General features: G+C 45.8%; 1 protein-coding gene across 8 annotated transcripts in view; it reads left to right on the top strand.

The window, feature by feature from the left end:
* MAST2 (microtubule associated serine/threonine kinase 2) overlaps window positions 1–13,779 on the top strand; it is a 207,379-nt gene that overhangs the window by 170,030 nt on the left and 23,570 nt on the right. For 6 of the 8 annotated variants that reach the window (XM_070368125.1, XM_070368124.1, XM_070368131.1 and 3 more), the window contains 5 exons: window positions 3,545–3,620; window positions 6,069–6,089; window positions 7,877–7,955; window positions 10,116–10,270; window positions 12,151–12,226. In XM_070368125.1, the coding sequence (XP_070224226.1) occupies window positions 3,545–3,620; window positions 6,069–6,089; window positions 7,877–7,955; window positions 10,116–10,270; window positions 12,151–12,226 (407 nt within the window). The remainder of the gene's footprint in view (window positions 1–3,544; window positions 3,621–6,068; window positions 6,090–7,876; window positions 7,956–10,115; window positions 10,271–12,150; window positions 12,227–13,779) is intronic. The other 2 variants (XM_070368127.1, XM_070368126.1) reach the window with 1 other exon arrangement.

Raw genomic sequence — 13,779 nt, 5'->3', positions numbered from 1 at the left:
AGGCACATTCCTAGGAACTGGGGACAAATGCCACCAGGTTCTTTATTACACAGTAGCTGGGTATAGAATTCCAGGTTGGTAGGATTTGTGTTTTTTCCCATAATTTAAAGATGTTATTTCATTATCCTTTTGCATTATTTTTGGTCAGAAATCTACTATAATCCTTATCTTTATTCCTGTCTAAACATGTCTTTCCTACCCCCCTCAATCTGCCTCCCAACTACTTTTAAGAATTTTCTTTTTATCATGAGTTTTGAGCAATATGATTGTAATGTGCTTTGGTATATATTTCTTCCTCTTTCTCTTAGAGATTCTTAGATAAAATGGGTTTATAGTTTTTTCCATCAAATTTAGAAAACCATCAGCCATTATTTCTTTTTTTTTTTTAATTTTATTTTATTTTTAAACTTTACATAATTGTATTAGTTTTGCCAAATATCAAAATGAATCCTCCTCCCTCCTCCCTCCCCATACCATCCCTCTGGGTCATCCCAGTGCTCTAGCCCCATGCATCCAGTATCGTGCATCGAACCTGGACTGGCATGTCGTTTCATACATGATATTTTACATGTTTCAATGCCATTCTCCCAAATCTTCCCACCCTCTCCCTCTCCCACAGAGTCCATAAGACTGTTCTATACATCAGTGTCTCTTTTGCTGTCTCATACACAGGGTTATTGTTACCATCTTTCTAAATTCCATATATATGCGTTAGTATACTGTAATGGTGTTTTTCCTTCTGGCTTACTTCACTCTGTATAATAGGCTCCAGTTTCATCCACCTCATTAGAACTGATTCAAATGTATTCTTTTTAATGGCTGAGTAATACTCCATTGTGTATATGTACCACAGCTTTCTTATCCATTCATCTGGTGATGGACATCTAGGTTGCTTCCATGTCCTGGCTATTATAAACAGTGCTGCAATGAACAACCATTATTTCTTCAAATATGTTTTCTGCATCCTCCACTCTCTTATCCTTTAAGGATTATTATTCTGCTTGAAGTTGTCACACACCTCAGTGATGTGCTGGTTTTTATTATTGTTGTTATTTACAACTTTTTTTCCTCTTAGTGTTAGGCATTTCTGACATGTGTGTGTTCTGTGAATCCCTAGCTTTGCTGTGAGCTCCTGGAAGATTCTTCGTGTTCTTTTCAATAACCATCACCACACCCGGTCCTTGGAAGCCTGGCCATTGTTTGTAGGATACTCATGTTCAGGGCCTTGAGGCTTTAGATTGGTGGTTTGGGGAACCAACAAAGGGCATCTAGCTTTACATGTCAGGGATCAAACTGAGGGCACTTGTTAATCTCTGAGATGACACTATTTAAAAAGAATTTTATATATATAGTTTTTTAGACCTTGATAATTCTGAGGAGGCCTGATTCTTTTTAAGTCCTACCTAAGGAAACAGCTATTCTAAATCACTTTTCTCACACCCTGGTGACATGTGCTAGCCAGGAGGTAGGATAAACCATAAGAGGTAGCCCTCAACACCCAGGAAACCCAGAGTTGGTACTGAGTTGAGAGCAGATCTACTGCATAAGGTTGTGCACCTCACTGGGGCTCCCTGGCAAGGGGATGAGTAGAAGCTGAAAATGCCTCTTCTTCATTAGTTCTCCTAAAGAGAGTGCCTTTATATAATTGATATAGAGGTACTGCACAGGGTAGGGAGCCGTTGTTTGAGAGACTGATTTGTCTAAGATCAGTACTGTGCTTAGTCATTCAGTTGTGTCTGACTTTTTGCGACCCCATGAACTATAGCCTGCCAGGCTCCTCTGTCCTTGGGGATTCTCCAGGCAAGATACTGGAATGGGTTGCCATGCCCTCCTCCAGGGGATCTTCCCAATATTGCAGGTCTTCCACATTGCAGGTGGGTTCTTTACTGTCTCAGCCACCCAGAAGATCAGTACAGAAAGACATTGAGTGCTATCCATGCCTGTTGAATGGAGATAATAAACTCATGGGCAGCTTCATGGCACTTTGGAACATCATACCCTTTACAAAAAATAAATTGTCCAAGAAGAAACCAGGGCCTGCTGAATTATTAGGTCCCTGGGTAGCTGCTGTTTCTCATAGCTAGTGTGGGTTCATAGAGGTGAGCACAGAAGTGGGGTGGTGGGGAGGGACTGGCTGAGTGATCAGCACATCATGGAGTGTGGTGCTTATTTCAACATGGTTTTTTGGGTAGAGACATGTTGACAGCTTCTCCTAAATAGCAGCCCCCAGCTGGCAATTGGACCACAGAAGTATGGCAGGCTTAGATTTGGTAATCATGGTCCTTAGCACTAAGGTAAGTACAGTTGTTGTTGTTTTTTTTTCAATTTATTTTAATTGGAGGCTAATTACTTTACAATATTGTGGTGGTTTTTGCCATACATTCACATGAATCAGCCATGGGTGTACATATGTTCCCCATCCCTCCCCATCCCATCCCTCAGGGTCATCCCAGTGCACCAGCCCTGAGCGCCCTGTCTCATGCATCAGACCTGGACTGGTGATCTGTTTCACATATGATAATATACATGTTTCAATGCTATTCTCTTCAATCATCCCACCCTTGCCTTCTCCCACAGAGTCCAAAAGTCTGTTCTTTGCATCTGTGTCTATTTCGCTGTCTCGCATATAAGGTCATTGTTACCGTCTTTCTAAATTCCATATATATGCGTTAATATACTGTATTGGTGTTTTTTCTTTCTGACTTACTTCTCTCTGTATAATAGGCTCCAGTTTCATCCACCTCATTAGAACTGATTTAAATGCATCCTTTTTAATGGCTGAGTAGTATTCCATTGTGTATATATACCACAGTTTTCTTATCCATTTGTCTGCTGATGGACATCTAGGTTGCTTCCATGTCCTGGCTATTGTAAACAGAAGCACACAGTTTTGTTCAAAACTTCTGAGCTATAAGTTTACAAGTTGTAGGGGACATGTGAAAACTAACAAAGAGATGGAGATAATTCCTACCCTGTGAAAGGGTTGGGCATGCTTTGCAGACTTGGGAACCTTGTGTATGGACTGTTTAAGGAGCACCACTCTCCTAAGTCCCCACCTGAGAACTTCATTTTCCCCTAGGCACACATATTTCTGGGTTAGCTCCTTGGATGCAGTGTGCAGAATATATGTGCAAGAGCCTTTCAGACCAGCAGTCCCATTGCCCTTTGAGAAGTGTTTGAGTGTTTGGCTGTGTGCTCTGCCCCGAATGAGTTCAAGCCTTTGCAAAGTTGGGTTAACTTGACTAGGCAGATTGGAACCTGAGATGTTCCAAGGAGGACAGGAAATTGTCAAGTTGCTGCTAGATCTAGAACAGATGTCTGAGAAGCATAGATGGGTTATAGGCAACTTGGGAACAAGGGAAAACCCTCTGGGCTGCCAAACTTTTGCAAAGAGAGAATCATTAAACTAATGGTGGGCCTGGAAAAATAATCATATGTGCTCATTGCTGGTGCTAGGGGATGATTTCTTTTCTAAAGGTTGTCATCTCAGCCTTCCCCAGAAGCAAATCTCACAGAGGATTTCTTTTACTTTCCCTGTTTACAGGTAACAGTCCTTTGGATAGTCCCCGGAATTTCTCTCCAAATGCACCTGCTCACTTTTCCTTTGTTCCTGCCCGTAGGTAAGTTTGTAGACTCTTCTGTGACTAGTGACTAACATGTGTGGTATTTGCATGAATGCCAGTTAAATGTCAGCTTCCTCCTTTGAGACATTGCCCTTCTAAGTGTGTTACCTTCGGTCTGCCAGCCATCAAAATTCTTTTCCTGCTTTCCTCGCCCAGGTCATAATTATCTTGTTCAACCTTTGTTTTCCAAACACCATAGGTGTTTGCATTTGAGTGTTCGAATGGGCAAGCAGATACTAGAAGTGAATTTATTTTACAATCTTAAACAGAAATCCCTGGTTTCCTGAGGGTATGTTCTGAAACATTATACTCTCAATTGAGAGCTGTGCTAATGAGAAGATGGGCTCTCCTCCCAGGAGGACCCAAAGTTACACTTCTCCTCCTCTAACTCAGCTAGTTCAGGGAGCTGGAAGGGGCCATTTATGCCTCTCTCCTTGAGGATAAAGAGACTACCAGGTCTTCACTTATACTCCCATGAATTTGGTGTGATTTGGTGTGATTAACAGCCATGCTTATATTCCTCACATTTCACTCATTTCCGGAAGTGACATGAACTTGTCTCCAGCACGTGGGAGCAGGCTTGACAGTTCAGCCCACTGCCAGGCTATCTGCCAGTACTTCTCTGGCCTCTGGAGAAGTACTGAGCTGACTGACATGAGTCCATCCATGTGTCAAGTCTTCTTATACAAATTATTTACTTTTCAGAACATCTCTACAATTCTTGCTTGGCAGAGTTCGTGTTCTTTGATTTTATTTTTAAAGCTATTCTTGATTAGAGCCAGTCTTTGTCATTAAGACCTCCAGAAAAGGAATGTTTTCAGTATAGGAATATGCTGGATGGATGCATCTGCCTTTCCAGCCCGGCCGAAAGTCTCATTTGTCCCAGACTTGCTGCCTCGACTGTGTGTGAACTCTCACCTCAGAGCTGGGACAGCAGGACCTAGGACTGTCCTCTATACTGAGTCATTTCCCGTTCATTCAGTAAATATTTACTGAGCACCCAGTAAGCCCAGGCACAGGCTGGGTACTTAGTGGGAACCAGACAGACAGAGCCCTTATTTTCTAGAAACTTAGTGGAGTTAGTAGAGTCTGTGCACTTGTTCCCTTTGAAGGAATGCTGTTCCCTCAGGTCTTTGCTTAGTTAACATCAGCTCTCCAGAGAGGCCTTCCCTCACCATACAGTATAAAGAAGTCCCTCATCATTCTCCAGCAGAGCATCCAGTTTGATGTTCAAACTAGTACTTTTCAGTGCCTGATACAGTCACCCCTGGGTATCCAGAGGGAACTGGTCCCAGGACCCCCGTGGATACCAAAATCCACAGATGTTTAAGGCTCATAGTATTTGCATATAACCTTTGTACATCCTCTTCTGTACTTTAAATCATCTCTGGATTACTTATAATACCCAATACAATGTAAATGCTATGTAAATAGTTTTAAATACAGTGTGAATAGTTGCTGGCACCCAGAAAATTCAGGTTTGGCTCTGTGGAACTTACTGGATTATTTTTTCCCTGAATATTTTTGATTCACTGTTGGTTGAATCTGCAGATGCAGAACTATGGATAAGGGGGGCTGCCTGTATTTTCTTATTTGCTTTCCATTTCCTCTTAACCAGAATCAAAGCACCTTTAATAGAGATGCCTTAACATGTTGCAAATATGTCTGCTGGTATATAATAAGCACTCAGTCGGTGCTTACTGATTGAATGAGTGGTGGGGAAGAATAATGAACAAGCAAATGAACAAGTATATAGTTTTAACCTGTGATAAGCACCGTAAAGGGAAAGAATATGATGCTGCCTAAAAGAGTAGGAAGGGAATGAGGCTGGAGAGTCTATACTGGGTGGTCATAAGGCCTCTAAGAAGAACTGACCTTTAAGCCAGCCTGAAGGATAAGAAGGAGCCTGCCATGTTGAAAGTGAGAACACAGGTGTGTAGGCCAATCCAGGCAGAGGGAATAGCTTGTTCCACTGGTGCCCTGTGCCTGCATGGGCTTTCGGAATAGATCAGCTGGGAACTCTGAGGCTTGGTATTACCACTGAGATCCACGCAGGTCTGTGCTAGGTGGCCTAAAGTTTGAGTCAAAGACAGAAACCTAGGCTGTCCCCTTACCAGACAGAGGTGGGAAAGCGGTTAGGTATTGATAGGGGAGGGGAAGAAGACGTCAATCCTGCCAAACAGAGTCCTCAGAAATTGTGTTTCCTGTCACTGAAGTCCAGCTTGGGTTTTATAGCATTGCATTAGTTTGGAATTTCACACAAAAGGCAGATGTAATGAAACTCTAGGGGTATACCTGTTAGTCATACAATTCCACTTCTAACTTTTGCACATTCCTAAACAAAAGGTTTGCCTCTGCCAAGCTAGACCAAATGCCAGGGGTCAGACAGATCAGTCCCTCTGGTTCCCTTTGGTTCTCACTTTAATGTATGTCTTTCCACCACAGCCATGGCCACAGAGCAGACAGGTAATAGCGGACTTGACGGGGAGGGGCTGGGAAACTGCTGTGCATGGCCAGACAGTGTGGTTTGTGGTCTTGTGCTTGGTGAGAACTGGGTGTGATGAGTCTTCTCTGACTGTGGGTTTGGACATTTGGCCTTTCATTTCTAGCAAAGAGGCCCTAAGGGAGCGCCCTCTGCCTGCTGGAACCAAGGCTCCATGCTCATACGCTTAGAGGCAGGATTTGATAAATAGTTCCAAGCTTCTGAGCAAAGAGACAAGTCACCCTCATTCCCACAACTTTCCTTGGTCACCCAGTGGATGACCCAGCAGAGGACACAGAGGCCTCCTTACAGTGGCATTTCTGACTCTGGTGGTCCCTGCTCCTCAGTTTATAGGAAAATTGCTGCCATGCAATTGGTTTTCATTTCCTTGTGAAGGAGGAAAAGTCATCTGTGGAGAAGTGTATCTGACAAGGGTTTGGGAAATGCCTCCCTGAGCTAGACTAGTTCGATTTTCACTGAGCTCTGTTTTCTGGGAATTGACTTGCTTTCTTGTGTAGAGCTCTCAGGGCCAAGCAGAGAGGTCAGAGAGAACATCATGTTTGAGCAGGCTCCTGGACATTTTGTGTCTCAGAGACTAGGTTCCAGCAGGACTGGCTGCCTGGGTGGCATGAATTTTGAGTTGTGTGCATGTGGCATGGAACCCCCGGCTGTCCCCTAACAGAACCTAGTAGAAAAAGCTGCTCCGTGTTGCTGGGGGTGGCGGGGAGTGCTTCCAAAAGAAAAGCCCTGGCAAGATTGATTCCTTTTTTGCTTCTTCCTCTCATGCCTCACCCCACCCACTGTTAACTGTGAAGCCTGGAACAAAACAATCCACCCTGATCTCTGGGTCTTAATGTTTTCTCTGAAGATTGAGAGTATTGAACTTAACTTCTAAAGGTCCTCCATTGCTAATGTTCAAAGAAGTTTTCCTCTAACTTCAACCAGAGCAGGCTATACCCCAAGCCCCACAAGAAAGAACATTTGTTACAATACATCCTGTAATCCAGGAAAGAATCACTTGTCCATGTTATAAAAGCTTCAAGCCAAATATTTGCTTGATCTTTCTTCTCTACAGCAAAGCAGGTAACTGTGGTTCTCTGTAATGAGAGCTTCAGGCATATCCTCTAAAGAGCAGCTGGAAGCCTGCCCCAGAGTCTCATATACAGCCAAGACTATACCACCTCACTCCTCATTCATCAGGTTGCTGTCACTCTTTGGCAAACATTCTCAAAGATTGGATTTATCAGTCCTGATGGGTCCTGGGTAGCCTTTGACTATTTGCCATCTATTGATTCATACTCAGACCCAAGTGGTAGTTTCATTTCTTCCTGGTTATCAACCCAGTGGCCTGGGGCACCCCAAAGAGCCCTTCATGTGGAGCCTTTAGGAAAGGAACTAGCATTTCAGTGGCAGTTCTGTCCTTGTGATGTACCCTTTAGCTGGGATCCTCTGTCATCGCTAAAAGTGAGTAAGTTGAGAGTGTAAAGATGTTTATTCCAAAACCATAGTATTGCATAACAGATGTTCTTATTTAAAGTTATGGACTCCTTTATAGTCAGAGATGTCTGTCTTTCAGTGGGAAATACAGAACAATAGGCCCCATGTACGAGAGAGATATGAAAGCATGTGCTGGACCGAGCAGTACAGTCTTGAGACAAGAAAGAGCCCACCAGTGAATTAGCTGCCCCAAAAAAACTGATCAAAAGACAGGCAGGTCCTGGGCTCAGGGTGGGGTCTGGTAGAAACTGCCTAACGTTCGTTTCTTACATAGGACTGATGGACGGCGCTGGTCTTTGGCCTCATTGCCTTCTTCAGGCTATGGAACCAACACCCCTAGTTCTACCGTGTCAGTAAGTGGCCAAATCTGTGGCTGTACTTCCTTCACCCTACAGTGTTGTGAAATGGTTCTCAACTTTTTCTCCAGAGCCCAGCTCAGAGAGGTTGTTTGGGGTGAGGCTGAGTGGGGCAGAGGTCTGGTGGCCCTTAACAGCCATAGTCAGATCCATTACATGCCTTTGGAAAGAATTAACCAGCTTGTCTCTGAGCATCAGTTATTCCTAGTGGAGTCTGAGGGGGACTTGAGAATGGACTTTTTCTTTGCCCATGAGGCTGGGCACAGGGACTCCTAAGCACAGTTCCCTTGCTCCCCTATTTTATTTCCAGAACTGCAGTCAAGAGCAGGTAACCCCTCCCATGTCCCAAAGGACATGTATCCTCCAACTTTTTCACTTTTCCTTTCAAAAACTTCTAAAACTTCTTAGAGAAGATTTTAGCCTAAAACACAACAGATGTCCTATTGCTGCTGTGCACAAGTGATGCTAAAATGAGACTTCCTCACTGAGCAACTTTTAATTGAAGGCAGGATGACGCATTGGCAAACACTTTCTGTAAAGGGCCATATTTCAGGCTTTGCAAGCCACAGACTGGATGACCCATTTCCCTTGTATTCCACCATTCTTTAGGTCTTCTCAGATCAATTTGTCTATATTCATAAATCCAAAGCAGGAAAAGGAGTTACTCTTTTTTTTTTTTTTTGCTGCACCTCACAGCCTGTGGGATCTTAGTTCCCTGACCAGGGATCCAACCCATGCCTTCTGCAGTGGAAGTGCAGAGTCTTAACCATTGGACCTGCAGGAGAGTCCTAAATATTACTCTTAAGTTAATCCAAGGATCTCACTGGTCCTTCTGCAGCTGTTAGTTTCAGATCTTTCCCTAGTAAATATCCCTTCCCATAATCCTTTACTCAACCATGATTTTTTTAGATCCAAGGTAAGTGTCATGTATTTATTATGTATATATATTCCTGTTCAAAAAATTTTAATTGACCCAACCCATTGCTTCAGCTTATTTTACTGAAATACCTTAAAATACCAACTTTGCTTCATGTTAGTTGCAGTTGAGTGAGGATAATTTTTTACAGTTTCTGTCCAAACCATTTATAAAAAACGTGACCAAGACAGAGCCCTGTGAAAACCTCCCACCAGCTGTTTACAACTTCATTTATTATAGCATTCCATGAGAGAAGTGTGTACTGTTAGTCAAAAGAATTCTGGTTTCTCACTTGGTATTAAGGCTTACATGTGGCCTCAGAGTTCTCTCAGTGTGGTGCTGCAGCTTTGAGTGTAAATGGATTTAGACATTTAACTTCAGATTCTTCATCAGTTGGTGAGCAGAACTGAGCCAAGAGTGTTAGATTGGCTGCTGTTGTAGCTGGTCTGATCGGGTAAGGGGGGATTCACGACCAGGGCTGCCACAGCAATGGCTGCACTGTGGGCTGCCTCTGATAGCACAGCTCACTCCCTCTCATTGTCTCCTGTGACTCCAGTGGGCTTAGCTTTAATCTCAGTCATCAGACCATGTTTAGAACTCTTACCTATTTTCAGGTCAAGTCTAATATTTGAGTTGCAGATCTGAAAATAATTTTCTTCCCTGCTGAATTTTCTTGCCTATTGGTATCCCTAGAGCCTGGGTGAAGTGGTCACAGCCTCAGCAAAGCCAGTTGCCCTCTGGTTAACAACCTGAAGGAAGCATTGCCGAGCACCCCTAGGGCTCTCCAAGGTGTTGTAGGAAGGAGAACTTACAGGATGTCGTTTGTAGGTCGAGCATTCCTAGGACATTGCCAAAGAAGCCAGGAAGCATGGCTTATTAATTACTTGCCATTCCAACTAGCCAAAAGCCTCATGAAAGTAAGGGGTCCTTGCAGAAGAATCTGCTTTTTGCCACCTAAAGAGGGCCCCTAGGAAGTCGGGGAACTCTCACACCCATGAATGTCTGGGTCTGACCCCCTGCAAAACTCAGGAAAGAGGAGAGTATCTCGGCTTCCTCAGGACTGAGAGCCCTGAGGGGTAGAGATGGACAGGATCGTGCCCTGTGGAGAGGAAGCCTGCCGCTGTGGGCTGACTTCAGGTTTACACTGACTGGGGGCCCCTCACCATTCTCAGCCCACCTCCGCTCCTGGCCTGCCTCACACTTCTCTCTAATGCTTTTTTTTTTTTTAATGTCCCCTCTAGTCGTCGTGCTCCTCTCAGGAGAAGCTGCACCAGTTGCCTTTCCAGCCCACGGCCGATGAGCTGCACTTCTTGACGAAGCATTTCAGCACAGACAGTGTGCCTGATGAGGAGGGGCGGCAGTCCCCCGCCCTGCGGCCCCGCTCCCGCAGCCTCAGGTGAGGGGCCCTCTCCCACCTGGAGCTCAGCTTGTCCTCAGAGCCTAGGAGTTGGCACATTTGCTCCATAAAGGGCAAGACAGTAAATAGTTCACAGTTTGTAGGCCATACCACCTCTGGCAGCTACTTACTCTGCTGTTGTGTGGACTCATCCACAGACATTATGTGAACTTTATTTATAAAAGCAGGCAGCTGGCCAGATTTGGTCTGTGGGCCATAATTTGCCAACCCCTGGCCTAGCACATGGGCACAGCTCAAATGAGTCAAGCCCAGGGAGGCTCAAGCCCTTTGGCTTCGGGTACGGTTCAGCTCACCCCACCACCCGCTGCCACCGAGAGGTGCCTAACGATGCTCTCAGGGGGTCCCTCTTCTTCCCTTTAAAAGTAGTTGGCAGTAAAAATGTACTGTGGACTCTTTTCAGTTATGGGAGAATAATGGTATCATCCCTCCTGATGGTTACCTGGCTAAGAACCCAGTGGCCCAGAATATATAACTCGGCCAACTGAAAACGTTGCTTCTGAGGACACTTGTGGCTGACTCAGGGAGAAGCCCATCGCAAAAGAAGAACTAAATGGCCATCTCAATCAGTCTCATCTCCCTGAATCACTAGGGCTCATCAAACTAAGCAGTCCTTAACCCCTGATTTCTCTGTGTATTCCATGGATTCAGTCAGCTCTTCTCTTTGGCATTAGGTGGTAAATCTGTGCCAAAATTCCAAGTTCAAGAAGAAGGTGGAAACTGCAATGAGCAGGGCTTTCAGAGATGGAGCTCAGCTTTCCAGGGCCCCTGAGAAATACTAAAGTGGTCAACATGTTGAGGGTGGGGGCCAAGGAGTAATGCCTCCCAGGAAGAGTCCCCTCGGGTAATGCTGGCACTGTAAGTGTCAGGGAGGGAGCTGAGCCAGACCACAAAGACTGGTTCAAGTTTAGGTTGATGACAGTAATGACGGGGACTGCAGTGCACAGGGTCAGACATTCAGACGAGGGAGCATGGAGCCCAGTCCACAGGGGAACGCCCGAGTCTTGGTGCTCTTCACAGTCCACACAGAAACAGGGGCACCTGTTAGAACATCTGAGAGTGAGAGGACGGCAGTACCTCTGGGAATCCCTGAGGATTACTCTTAAAATGCTTGGTAATGTGCATTAGTGCAGCAGACGGACCAGGGCCACTGCAGGGAGGAAAGGCAGGAAAGAGCAGCTCTGGACTCAACTGGGATCACAGGTCAGGGGCATCAAACTGGGCAGGACCCAAGTAGCCATTCAGTTGCGTGGCTCAGACTTTGAAATCCTTTACGAGGATATAACCACATGTGGGCCAAAGTGGGAGATTTAGATGGCCCAGGTCCTCAACAGACTGGCGGGACTGGCCTCATTCATCCCCGAGGTAGAGCTAGGTCAGCCCCACTGGCTGCAGCTTGTTTGGAAAAGATACAGGTATAGACTGTCTTCCTCTAGTTGTTTTGATGGTTGGTGGTTTGATTGAATTTGATTCCTGGAACATGCTGGGGGTGTGCCCAACCCCACTGGCCAAAGCAAGGAGGACGCAGACAGTCCTGTTATGGGGGTGGGGATCCTAGAAGAACCTCTTGTGGCTTCAAGAGTGGTCTCCTGCTGTCTAGGCCTTTTCAGGCCCTGGCAGAGGTCTTTGTGAAGGCCAGGCCTCTTACAGGAAGGTAGTCTAGCTCCAAGTGACACCATTTTGAGCTGAAGAAAGTGTACTGGCAGCTCCAGGAATAAGGAGGCTCTGGAACTCAGCACTTCTGAAGGTGGGAGTGTATGGCTGCTGCAGACAGTGGGCAGGCACGGGCTCTGGGGATGGGCATCTTTCTCCTCACTGGTTCCCTGGCACTAATGTAACACACTTGTTTCTTTCTTAATTAGTCCTGGACGGTCACCAGTTTCCTTTGACAATGAAATAATAATGATGAATCATGTATACAAGGAAAGATTCCCCAAGGTAAGGATCCAGATTAAAGGAAACGGTAATATCCCTGAGGATGTCGCTTCCAGCCAGCCCCACTGCAAAGACCAGAGGTGGGAGGTAGCACCCTGTCTCTGGAGGCAGCCAGAATAGGAGGGCACAACATGGGGCCTGCCAGACTGCCAGAGAAGAGGAGGGACAGAGGGCCTGGAAGTCTGGGAACTGTGCTTGCAAGCCTCTGTTTCCCCACTCCCCACAGAAAAGGGGTGTCTAAAGGGAAATGTCAAAGCCGTATCCTACCATATGTTAATGGGGAAGGAAAGAGCAGAGATCTTGGTTCTAACCTGCCCATGAGGATCCATGAGTTGGGATCCCCAAGAAGGAGATTTGCCCTCTGAGAGCACCTTCATTTAAGGCAGATTTCTAAATTTCCCCTGCCAGGAAATTGGCCAGAGGGAGCAGTAGGGTGGGAGACAGAGCTCAGAGTTGCTATTCACAATTGGACTTGTGTTTTCAAGTGGGGAAATGCCAAGGAGGGAGGCGGGTTACTGTCCTGAGATAGTTGGGAAGTGGTCTTCAGAGCTGCAGTTTGATGGTGAACCTCCTCGTATGTGGAAAGAGAACCTTGTTTTGCATTTGCCTTTCCTTTTGAAGACCACATGCCTAAACCCTGTGATGTGGCTGTCTAATGATAGGCCTTGCCCCTGCAGAACAAACCAGCTCTGGAGGGAGGGAACCAGGGCCAGGTGGACCCCTCTTCATGACAGCAGCAAGCATGAGGTCTTCAGGCCTCTTTGTTCATCCTCCATCCAGACCCCCGGCTCTGCCTGTTCTTCTGTATCAGGGTTGGCAATGTGTGGTTTCCTGCTCCTCCAGCATGTCCTTTCTCTAGCCTTGGGGAGTCTCCGGGCACACGGGGCAGGCTGAGGGAAAGCTGTGCCGTCCTCTTGCTTTCCTTCTTCACGGGGAAGCGGAGCTTGAGGAAGAGTAGGTTCTGGGAGCAGCCCGACTGGGCTCAAGTCTGCTTCTACTGTGTGTTAGTCTCATGACCCTGGGCAGATGATTGACTTCTCTGAACTTCATTTGCCTCATCCGTAATTTGGGATAAGAAGAGAATCTCATAGGGAGCTTGTGAAGATGAATGAACATTAAACTTTTCTAACTGTGCCCAGGACACAGCAAGCACTCACAAGTGTTAGCTGTTATTTCTCTGCTGCTCTGTGGTCTGCACTTTCTAGCCTTTGAGTGGGCACTGGAGAACGAGAGCAAAACAGAGAGGCAGAGTGACAGTGTGGAAATCATTCTGTTGTGCTTGGTTCTTTATTTAAAAAAATTAGGGGTATGCATAGTGTTTGGGCCTAGAGGAGCTATCCCACGTGGAAGGTCAGGAAGGGTGGTGGTGAGGAGATACCCCTCGTCCAAGGTAAGGAGCAATGGCTGCGCTTTGCTGGAGCAGCCATGAAGAGATACCCCAAGCCCAAGGTAAGAGAAACCCAAGTAAGACAGTAGGTGTTGCAAGAGGGCATCCGAGGGCAAACACACTGAAACCATACTCACAGAAAACTAGTCAATCTAATCACACTAAGACC

Source organism: Bos mutus, chromosome 3 (assembly GCF_027580195.1).
Source record: "Bos mutus isolate GX-2022 chromosome 3, NWIPB_WYAK_1.1, whole genome shotgun sequence".
In the NCBI taxonomy this organism is placed as follows: Eukaryota; Metazoa; Chordata; class Mammalia; order Artiodactyla; family Bovidae; genus Bos; species Bos mutus.
The sequence above is the reverse complement of the archived record's forward strand: the minus strand, read 5'-3'. Positions and strand labels throughout refer to the sequence as shown.